We start from the raw sequence: 12763 nt of genomic DNA on the forward strand, positions 1-12763 counted from the left end.
AATGTTAATGAAAACACAGCAAACTGTGGTAGATTTTTCCCGAAATCAAGACACAAACTTATTTATTGATAGTTGGTGATACAAAGGCATATGAGGCGCAGTCGTTAGATAAGTTGAATGGCAAATAATATAATAGCACTTTGAATATATAGAGACTTCTAACTTTAATCTAAATAAGTAGAAATATCAGGTGAACTTATACTATAACAGAAGTCTGTACTTGTTTAGGTGTATTATTTTTTTATTCATTCGGCCACATATTTTACTAAATCCAATCAATATATGAGCCATAACAGTTATATTCTATCTATACAAACTTATATTCAAACAGGAGAAATATAAAACTCTTTTTGTTTTCTCATGTTAAACCTAAAATTCTACTGTATAAATGTCACCAATTGTTTAACAATCTAATACTGTTTTGAGCATAGCAACATTTATTTTTAATGAAACCTAAAGTATGCAATTTGCTTCAACACAAACATAATAAACAAAAAACAAACAAATAAAACTACGACAAAACTATAGGGGACTAAACGGGAATACTAGACGAAGAGCTAAAATACAGAAAATGATGATGGAGCAGGCACACTCCCATTGGACACTGCTGCTTCCACTTCGGACATACTCCGTATTGTAATTAAAATAGTTTTCTCGCTCACCTCTAGCAGTTCGAACGTAGAGTTGTGCCGGGGTACTGTAACCCATCGCATTATGAGCACGGAGCTCTACACGGTAGACAGTGTCTGGAAGAAGATAATCTAGCTGATATGTGGTGTACTGCACCGACTGTGGCATGTTTTCGGTGCACTCTTTTTCTCGATATTCTCCGTTAATGTTTTCCATCTGAAAATAAAAAGTAGGTTTTATTTTATAATTCTAAATAGTTTTGTTTTTGATTTTTAAAATCTACTGAATAATTGCTCATTCCGTCTTTACTTTTTTAAAGTCTCCTTTTTAACAATAAGGATTTATCTGGACTGGATCTACAGTATAACCACAGTCCTACCGCACCGACTTCAAAATGATCAGTAGTAGAATAGATTTTTTTAAAATTTAATTACAACGATTATTTTACATATTTTATTTGAAAAGGTTTTTTTTTCATGTTAGAAATCTAAGTTTGATTATTTTTTACTTTTTAGTGAGTTCCTTATTTATTTTTTGAGGTTGCTTAATTTTTTTATTAAAAATATTTTTAATAGTATTAATTTCCCTTCCAATATTATAGGTTTCATTTATCAACAGCATAGTTATTATGGCAAAATAAGAGTCCACTTTATAAGTTTAGAAAAAGTACAAGTAGTGGTCAACAAGGGTCACAAATGGACTAGAGACTTTAAACTTTATCGTGATAGATCCTTATTTGTCTATTTTACGTTTTGGCAATGACAAAGGCCCAATTATATCACTTGGATATAATGGATGTCCGATTCGTCAAGCAGAATCAGCTAAATACTTTGGCATCCATTTTCATGGTAAGTTAAATTGGAGACATCAAAGTCAAAGCAGGGCAGACTCACAATCAAACAGCATCACTAAAATATCAAACCAACTAGTAATCAAACGCTGCTAAAACGAAGATACTTCGATTATCTGGTAATGATTATAGCTATGTAATCAAAGAAGAATTACACAATGACCTCGAAGTCAAATAGATTTACGAAAAGTATGGCATAAGGTAAAAAATTATATCAACGTGAAAGCAATACTGCTAAACAACATGCAGGAAATCAGTAGATTGAAGCAAACCAAATCACACGAAATTGTTTAGTGTATAACTGTTCAGTTAAATTAAAATTGTACATATCTATTGTAAGATGTAATTAATTAGAAAATTTTATAGGTTTCAGTTATATGGTTAACATAAGGATTGGTTGAAAGTGCCATTTCGAACCGTTTCAATATCTGTCTGTCGAATATTGTAAATGGCGACTAAAAGTGAATTTATACAACATTCTAAAAATCAAAGAATCATTGGTTAGTCCAGGGGAGCTATCCACATCAACACCGAAGCTGAATATTAATGGCCATAACGTCTTTCTGTGAATATATTGGGATCAACAAGGTATAGTATATTACCATAGACGTCTATTAACGTCAATTGAGCAAATTGAATGGCGTATTGTTATAAAAAGAGACCGACAGTAATGATATGAATAAGAGTGATCATAGAGATAAAAAACCTAATACCAACATACCAGTTTGAGTTTATTAACAAGCATTCAACAATTGACCAGGTCCACAGAATAATAGATGTTATTGAAAAAGTCTACAAAAGTAAAAAAGTATGCTCAGCTATATTCTTAGACGTAGCACAAGCCTTCGATAAAGTTTGGCATGAAGGCCTTGTTCATAAAATACAGTAAATATTACCAAAACAACACATCGAACTATTAAAACCGTACATTACAACCAGAATGTTTAGAGTCAAACAAGAAGAAGCTTACCCTACAATAAGATAAGTTAAAGCAGGTGTATCACCAGGAAGTGTAAAGGGGCCAATGTTTTATTTACTCTACACCTGTGATATACCACAAATGGAGAATATTACGATGGCTACATATGCTGATGATACAACGATTATAGCTGTCGGTAACAATAGTGAAGAAGCTACACGAAAATTACAACAAGCATGTGACAATGTAAATAATTGGACACACGCTTGGAAAATAAAACCAATAACATTAAATAATACTATCAGCTATATAGCAACAACGCTAAATATATCTGAAAGGAACATTAAAGAAGAAAAGAAAAGAACTGAAATTGAAATATAGAAATGTACTGGCTAATTGGAAGAGAATCACAATTATTAGTATATAATAAAGTGCTATTATGTAAGCAAATACTGAAACTTATATGGACATACGGAGTTCAATTATGGGGATGTTCTACAAAAAATAACATAAATAAAATACAAATGTTTCAGAACATAGTCCTGAGAGGTATTGTGGGCGCACCCAAATACTACAGGATTGATTACCTACATCGAGACCTTCAGATACCCACAGTCAGTCAAGAAATCAAGAGAATTACAAGGGTTCGTGAGGAAAGATTCCATTCTCATGAGGATATTGAAGTATTGCAACTTTTGGATACCACCAGAACAGCACACAGACTCAAAATAATCAAACCATGTGATCTTGTGTAGTGTTGTGTAGTGAGATGCATATAATAAAAAATACAGCAGTGACATATATAAACATTATTTCACCAGAGACTGAGGTAGGGCCGATGGGTCCTCCTAGTTATATACCTAGATTTAAGTAACACTGTAATAATTAAATAAGAGTAACATCCTGTTGCATGACAACGTCCAACCTCGCATTACAAATGTTGTGAAAGATATACTATTATAGTTGGAATGTAAGTTGAAGTCCTACGGCATCCAGCGTATTCACCATAGCGCCTTCTGATTATCATTTGTTCAGATCACCCCGTTTTAAAATGTTGACGAAGTGTAAACATGGGTCGGTTAATGGATAGCTCTTTAACCACCATTGCTCTTTCGACACATTATCACCATATTGACAGAAATATGAACAAAATTGTAGAAATTGATCGAAAATATTTTGATTGATATATACTGTAACTATTTTTATCATAGTTTTTATAGTATTTTGGAAAAATTATAATTATATAGAGTTTTTGAATAATTGCACATCGATGTTGGAATGGAATAAAACAAGGTATAAACACAAGGTATTAACGAAATCATTTTCATTTATTTGGAAAACCCATGTATTCCATATATGGAATAAAGTGTAAAGTAATAAAGATGATTGTTATTTTATTGGCGGGTATCGCCAACAGTCACATAAATGTTACACACCTGAACACATGTTTGAAGTAAATCATAAGGGAATACAAAATAACCCGTGATCTCTCCAGTTTGATGAAATATTTTGTTCGTTCGACTTGTTTTTATATTCTTGAAAATAAGATTTATGTACCTAACTTTCCAATATAATACTTTATAAAATTGTCAATAAAATTCAATATTACTACTTCATACTTATTCGTATTCCTATTTACTAGCTTTCATTTGATGAGACTTTGCAGATAAAAATATTTACGTTAAATAAGTCATAATTACAAAATGTATTGTGTATTATGATCGACTTTCTACGTAAATAACAACATTCCCTTACGTAATTTTTTAAACTATTTATTATAGTTCAGGCAAAAGTTTCATGTAAAATCAATTTTTGAAGAAAACTCAGTAAGATAAAAGAAAACTTTCGAGAAAGTACGCCAAAAATTGATGAAATTGAACCAAATCTATTATTGTCAATATTGTAGAAAAACAATTACACAAAAATAATTTATATACGACTTTTAATTAATTTCTGAAAACTGAACAATCACAATTATCAGAATCCAATTATAATCTTATTTTCAATTACGAAATAATAATTTTATTGTTTTTAACGTAAATTCGATGTTTCTAGTTGCTGTTTAAATATTGTAAATATATAATGTGATATCTAATTACAAAATTTAGTTTTAATAATTTTAATGCATAATATTTGTTTACGGATATAACAACTTAACCTTAACTTAACTTAGCCTTAAACAACAATTACAACGTTGAATATCCACAAATTACTTATAAAAGTTATTAAATTATTTATTAAAATAGATATGATCTAATTTTCTTAGAATTGGAAATCATGCCATTTTTGGAATATTGCCTTTCCGAAGGTGGAACTGATATAGCAGGAAGGAAAATATATCTTTTGTAATGGTGAAATAATTTAGGAAGTATATTTTCAAATCAGGAAATACTTGCATCTTAAAAACGTGGCATAACAGGCTTTGACAAATATTGATGTAGCATAAGGATAGCCATTTAAGAAAAGTTACGTTAAAGTTTAAATTTGTTGAATTTACAGATCCTCAATTCAATTCATCGAGACATAACCTCATAGATGTATCTACTTAACGAAATATCTAAAATTTTACATGTTACACAGCTAAGAAAGATTTAAAATAAAGAACATAAATATATATCTTACATGGTATATACATGGGTTTATATGAGAAAAATACAGGCTTATCATTTGTTAACACTTCTAAATAGCACTATAATGCCAAATGTTATATATCCAAATGTAGCAAAAAACCTTACAGGGTAAACCTAATAATAGTCCTATAATAGGTGGAAATTTCAATTAATCCTCATATAACTAACTATAGGCAGTTCTGAAACAGAATGAAATGAATTCATAGGAAGAATTAACAGTCCACACCCAGTTATATTTTTGTAAAACGTTTACTATTTGACGCCCATTTTGAAATAGTTTATTGATTTGTAATTTTTATAAAATGAAGCTGGCGTCGCCATAATCTAACGTGGACGGATTTCTTTAAAGTATCTTTTATTTTAGTTTCAAACGAATCCATAAGCTTTATAACAATTTAATTAGATTCATTAATTCATTAATCAGATTTAATTAGAAAATAACGCAGCGTTGTATCTAGTAAATGTAAAACAACATCCGTTATATTTAAATACAACCGAACCAAAACCAGTTGAACGTTGAATTGGGTTTCATTAAAGCTCGCCTGTGTATAGTTCCGATGTGTATATTTCGTAATACTGATAATAAACAATAATCGAGAGCAATGCTTTTAATCAACGTCGATAATCACTACCAGTTTTCAGGCGTATCCATTCAGTTACGATTCTAAACATTATTGTAATCCCGCTTAATATTTTAATTATTTAACCACGTCAACGGTTTGAAGTAAATACATTTGAATAATTATACTGTACTGAAAGTATTTGCGCAATTTTTGGTGTAATATGAATTATCTTTTATAATTTGCGACATAAGAAATTAATTTAAATTTTTATAGTCATAAAAGTATTTTCCAGTCTTATCCAACTTGATTACTGGTGTGGTTCAAACTGTCGAAAAAATAGCAAGAAGAATAATAATGATAAACAGCAAACATGAAAAAATGTGCTCGGATAAATATAACAAGGTCAGTATCCAATTGAGTATCTTCAAAAATATATGAAAAAGAAGAACATATTTGCTAATAAAAATTCTAATATCTAATTTTATACATCCATTATATTCGGTACATTTAAATCTTTTACTTTTATGTATATTTTGGACAAATACTTTTTTAATTTATAGTTTTTAGAGTATAGGGAAATAAGAATGTAGGATTAGAAAATCAGTTGTCAGATTAGATATTACTTGGTTATTGTATGTATGTTTGTATATTTGTATGTATGTTTTATACAAATTTTAACTAGTATTTAAATAAAATATTTTACAGCATGTGATGAATAAACCCGCTTAGCGCGCCCTCAGGTGGTTTAGATGAACACAACTTGGCTACAATTTTATATGACCCTATAAACTTTACATTTCCTCTAAACCACTAAGACTAATCTTCCATACATATCTAATTGTCCTAATTAATATTCTCATACTTTAAAAATTGCTATAATATCCAAAATTATAAAATTATAAAACAAGATAAAAGAAGGATAGTTCAGGAGGGCTTGCTATAATCCCCTGGCGTTATTTTTGAAGCACAAATCTACGGATATTCCCGAGCTAAGAGGACATTCTATCAACCGAAGAAGAATTTCCAAGAAAACCAAAACAGAATTTTTTGGCGGCAAGGCTACAGTAACGGATCTTTTTCGACATTATGCTAAGGTTTCACACTACAACTAACTGCCGAGCTAAAAACAAGTACCAAAAGATAATCCTTAGAATTACAGAATACGTGTAAGTTTTTTCGACAGCGGGCCCCGCATTTACCAACGATTTTGGTAGATTTGCCCAGTTTACTCTAGATATTATTGTTCTAGATATAATAATTTAAATACGCCATACATGTAACGAACATGTCATATCAACAAATTTATCTTGCGATTGTGATTGTACATTTTCTTATGTAGATGAATATAAGCTACATGCATTTTAATCGGTAAGCACTACCAGTTTTCAGGCGTATCCATTCAGTCGATACGATTCTAAAAATTATATATTGTAATCCCGATTGATATTTTAATTATTTAACCTCGTTGATGGTTTGAAGATAACAAATTTCAATAATTATACTGTAGTGAAAATATTTGCGCAATTTCTGGTGTAATATGAATTATCTTTTATAATTTGCGACATAAGAAATTAATTTAAATTTTTATAGTCATAAAAGTATTGTCCAGTCTTATCCAACTTGATTACTGATGTGGTTCAAACTGTCGTGTTTTTTGTCAGATTTTACGCATTTGATTATGGACAACTAGAAATTTAAAATACATGGTCTGACCGGATTCGAATCAGCGACTGTCATAGCATTAGTATGACCGTTCTGTCGCCTTAATCACTGCGACTATCAAGCCGGTCCTTATATTACGTTTATTGAAAAAAAGTGAGTGCAATATATATTAATCAAGATTTTTTCCATAATTTTCTACAGATTTTTGCCTTCTTTCTGGCAATATGGCGATAGCGAGTAGAGAGAACGATGTTGGTTTGGCAGTGATCGAATCATTGTCATTTTCGCATATCCTTTTTGATACAAATTTATTTGAACAAACGGTGTGCCATCCAAGCCGAGGCGCTTCTATCTGAAGAAGTTGTGAGTCTGCTGGATGTAACAATGTATCCTTCATAATTCTTGAGACGAATCACCAGTGAGTTGAAGGGTACAGTTGAACGTTGAATTGGGTTTCATTAAAGCTCGCCTGTGTATAGTTCCGATGTGTATATTTCGTAATACTGATAATAAACAATAATCGAGAGCAATGCTTTTAATCAACGTCGATAATCACTACCAGTTTTCAGGCGTATCCATTCAGTTACGATTCTAAAAATTATTGTAATCCCGCTTAATATTTTAATTATTTAACCACGTCAACGGTTTGAAGTAAATACATTTGAATAATTATACTGTACTGAAAGTATTTGCGCAATTTTTGGTGTAATATGAATTATCTTTTATAATTTGCGACATAAGAAATTAATTTAAATTTTTATAGTCATAAAAGTATTTTCCAGTCTTATCCAACTTGATTACTGGTGTGGTTCAAACTGTCGAAAAAATAGCAAGAAGAATAATAATGATAAACAGCAAACATGAAAAAATGTGCTCGGATAAATATAACAAGGTCAGTATCCAATTGAGTATCTTCAAAAATATATGAAAAAGAAGAACATATTTGCTAATAAAAATTCTAATATCTAATTTTATACATCCATTATATTCGGTACATTTAAATCTTTTACTTTTATGTATATTTTGGACAAATACTTTTTTAATTTATAGTTTTTAGAGTATAGGGAAATAAGAATGTAGGATTAGAAAATCAGTTGTCAGATTAGATATTATTTGGTTATTGTATGTATGTTTGTATATTTGTATGTATGTTTTATACAAATTTTAACTAGTATTTAAATAAAATATTTTACAGCATGTGCTGAATAAACCCGTTTAGCGCGCCCTCAGGTCGTTCAGATGAACACAATTTGACTACAATTTTATATGACCTATGACCGATCAGATCCGCGGTTAAAATAACTGGTAATATAGCTAATCTATAAACTTTACATTTCCTCTAAACCACTAAGACTAATCTTCCATACATATCTAATTGTCCTAATTAATATTCTCATAGTTTAAAAATTCTTATAATATCCAAAATTATAAAATTATAAAACAAGGTAAAAGAAGGAAAGTTCAGGAGGGCTTGCTATAATCTCCTGGAGTTATTTTTGAAGCACAAAACTGCGGATATTCCCGAGCTAAGAGGACATTCTATCAACCGAAGAAGAATTTCCAAGAAAACCAAAACAGAATTTTTTGGCGGCAAGGCTACAGTAACGGATCTTTTTCGACATTATGCTAAGGTTTCACACTACAACTAACTGCCGAGCTAAAAACAAGTACCAAAAGATAATCCTTAGAATTACAGAATACGTGTAAGTTTTTTCGACAGCGGGCCCCGCATTTACCAACGATTTTGGTAGATTTGCCCAGTTTACTCTAGATATTATTGTTCTAGATATAATAATTTAAATACGCCATACATGTAACGAACATGTCATATCAACAAATTTATCTTGCGATTGTGATTGTACATTTTCTTATGTAGATGAATATAAGCTACATGCATTTTAATCGGTAAGCACTACCAGTTTTCAGGCGTATCCATTCAGTCGATACGATTCTAAAAATTATATATTGTAATCCCGATTGATATTTTAATTATTTAACCTCGTTGATGGTTTGAAGATAACAAATTTCAATAATTATACTGTAGTGAAAATATTTGCGCAATTTCTGGTGTAATATGAATTATCTTTTATAATTTGCGACATAAGAAATTAATTTAAATTTTTATAGTCATAAAAGTATTGTCCAGTCTTATCCAACTTGATTACTGATGTGGTTCAAACTGTCGTGTTTTTTGTCAGATTTTACGCATTTGATTATGGACAACTAGAAATTTAAAATACATGGTCTGACCGGATTCGAATCAGCGACTGTCATAGCATTAGTATGACCGTTCTGTCGCCTTAATCACTGCGACTATCAAGCCGGTCCTTATATTACGTTTATTGAAAAAAAGTGAGTGCAATATATATTAATCAAGATTTTTTCCATAATTTTCTACAGATTTTTGCCTTCTTTCTGGCAATATGGCGATAGCGAGTAGAGAGAACGATGTTGGTTTGGCAGTGATCGAATCATTGTCATTTTCGCATATCCTCAACTTTTTGATACAAATTTATTTGAACAAACGGTGTGCCATCCAAGCCGAGGCGCTTCTATCTGAAGAAGTTGTGAGTCTGCTGGATGTAACAATGTATCCTTCATAATTCTTGAGACGAATCACCAGTGAGTTGAAGTGTATTATACGTGAATATTCCATTTAGGTGTTTATGTGCATGGCTATCCTAAACTAATTCATGATAATTTGCTCTTGAAATTGCCGTAGTGTAGCTTTTTATTTTTTGCATGGTAAATAATGAAACCGAGATGATGATGATGAACGGTTTGAAATGACATTTTCTGTTAGCTCAGTTCCAATAAGCCTTGAAGTTCATTGTCTTTGAATAAAATAATCACTTATATATCATTAACACTAAAGCCAGCAAATTTTTTAATGCGCTTTGGCAGCAAATCAAAGAATAAAAGTAAAGATTATCGAAAATGCAATTTTGAGCTATTTTTAATGCTATCTACTGAATAATTTTATAATGCTAAATAGGAAACTGTTATTTTATGTAGAGAAAAGTCAAAAACTTAGAATGTAACAGTTAGTTTAGTTATTTTTAACTTCTTACATTTAAACTTCATATTTTAACTAATATATATAATTAATTAAAACACATACAGCTTACTTTTTCCGAATTGAATGAGCATATGGATTCCACTACACTGTATCAGTAATTTATTTTTATATAATTCAAAAAATTTTCCATGTATTACGATATGTAATTATAGACTGAAACCATCCATATCCGAATAATATAACATGTGGTTAAAATTTGTAATTTTTATCAAAAATTTTGTATTTGTTGCCAGTTTTCCTTCGATATGCCGTGCATAATGTAATTGCATTCGTTAATGAGAGTCAGTTATTGTATGCCACTGATACTTCCAGCCAAGCACCAATAAGGTATGTGTGAAATATTTCATTATCATTGATAATGCTATAGAAAAATCTAGACTGAACACAGTTTTTAACATTTCATATATTTTTTCTTTATTAAATTAAAACATTTCTTTATGAAAACTCATACTGGATGGTAACAGATGCAAAGTAAGTGATCTTCTAAAATTAAAAATGATTAGCTGTATAGGAAGGTAAGGATTTGTTCCTCCAGTATTGTATCTGAATTACGTTGAGCAGGTTTATAGTCCAAGGGGTAAAATATCTAAGCTGCCACTAAACTGTATGTACGATAATTATATATTTTTTCGTTTATGTTTATAAATTGATCGCAGTATCATCTCTAAATTTGGTGATGGTTGCATCAAAGTATCTGTTAATGATTTTTAGTAATATGCCCTAGAGGATGAAATTTTATATAAATCTTTAATTTCCCCAAAATAAATTGAAAACAATATTTCAATATTTTCATTTCATTTGTCATTATAGTAGAAGACGAAAGACCAAAATATGTATAACTTATGTTAAAACTTAGGTTAATAATTTAATGTATCTGTTATATAAAGCGAAACTAAAACGGTACTGCTAATACCAATTAGAATAAGAATAAGATTGGATCTCTTATGTTGTTGGTAACGTCAACTCCGCACGTTACAACGAAAATCGTTTCCAGGAAACTAAAAATATTTGTAAGGGGATCCATTACTTCTACTTGTCAACATTTCAATAATTCGTCTTATATAATGATATAACCAAAATGTATAATTAAGATAAATTAAGGACAATTGAGACATAGCAATATAAGTGTGCACAATAATAGCCATGAAACATATAATACATTTACAAGAATTAAAATGAAAATAATTTTGGGTGTAATTCACATCACCCTTATTCAAAACAAGAGAATTATTGAACAGTTTAATTAACATAATAATAGCCATGACTATAAAATCGTCTCTAGCTGATTGACAAAAAATACAAATCCTTTAAAGTATTTTCGTTTGGAACTTGACAGAATCCCAAATATTTTAACAGAAAATTGATTCGGTAGTAATATTTTTCCTACCTTAGAACTTCCATTTGCTGCACTAAATTAAAGTTATTTAACACAGCAACTGCTTATGTAAACTCGAATTGCACCCAGCCGTCGATGTCTATTGCTTTTATTTGCACATGTACTTCTTCGGCGATTCGAAATTGCATACAAATACTTTCGACATTTTCTACAGAAAATCTGTTCTTGTTTTATATGATTTAGGTTGGAGTAAAAGTCAATAAAATTACCAACATATATTTAGAAAAGAGAGGTATGGCATTGTATAATTGTAATATATTATTATAACAAAAAAAGTTAATTACTTAATCAAACCAGTAACAGTTATCATTTTATTAATAAAAGAATAAGAATAAGGTTTAAAGGATAAGAATTTTGTTCCGAATAGTAGTAACAACTAACTAAAAAGATAAAATAAATATTGTTTGTTTAAATGCAAAAATATAATAAGAGTGTTCCAGGATCTGATGGTTCAAATCAAATTATTTTCCAGATGACCCTGCTCTAGCGCTGAAACAAGTTTTAAAAATAAACAATGATAAACTTCAAGAAATCTCTTATGATCTCTTACATCAAGCTTCTGAAGAGGAAGCGTTTCATTTCCCAACCAGATGATTATGGACCTAAATGTGGAAGATTATGCCTACCAAGATCCAATTACAAATTGTAATTTTAATGTAAGTCTCATTAAAATTAATATCTATAATTGAATTGAAATATATCATATGTGTATTTTCACAGATCATTTCATTTAACCTATCGAAAAGGAAAATATGGCTACAAGTTAAATATTAGAGTCAGCAGTTGCTGAGCCCACATTAGAATCTTTTAAAAGAATTATATATAATTATATAATATGAAATATAAATAAAATATTGTATTTATCACAGGAAGTAAATTGAAATTATAACACGTATTTTCGCAGATGCTTTTGAAACAGGCGGATCACGATGGATCGGATAAGAACCAAACAGTATAACACCAAAAAGACTAATAACTAAGTGTATATATATGGTAATATTGCAAGCAAGAATTGTTATATATATTTTATTGAT

General features: G+C 30.0%; 1 protein-coding gene across 3 annotated transcripts in view; it reads right to left on the reverse strand.

Moving 5' to 3' along the window:
* Window positions 1-12763, reverse strand: part of Fas2 (neural cell adhesion molecule fasciclin 2) — a 528885-nt gene that overhangs the window by 28366 nt on the left and 487756 nt on the right. For all 3 annotated transcript variants that reach the window (XM_076401113.1, XM_076401112.1, XM_076401111.1), the window contains exon 10: window positions 663-846. In XM_076401113.1, the coding sequence (XP_076257228.1) occupies window positions 663-846 (184 nt within the window). The remainder of the gene's footprint in view (window positions 1-662; window positions 847-12763) is intronic.

The sequence above is a fragment of the Rhynchophorus ferrugineus genome, unplaced genomic scaffold (assembly GCF_030347505.1).
Source record: "Rhynchophorus ferrugineus isolate W39M unplaced genomic scaffold, kcgeb_rfMv2 rfM3, whole genome shotgun sequence".
Classification (NCBI taxonomy): domain Eukaryota; kingdom Metazoa; phylum Arthropoda; class Insecta; order Coleoptera; family Curculionidae; genus Rhynchophorus; species Rhynchophorus ferrugineus.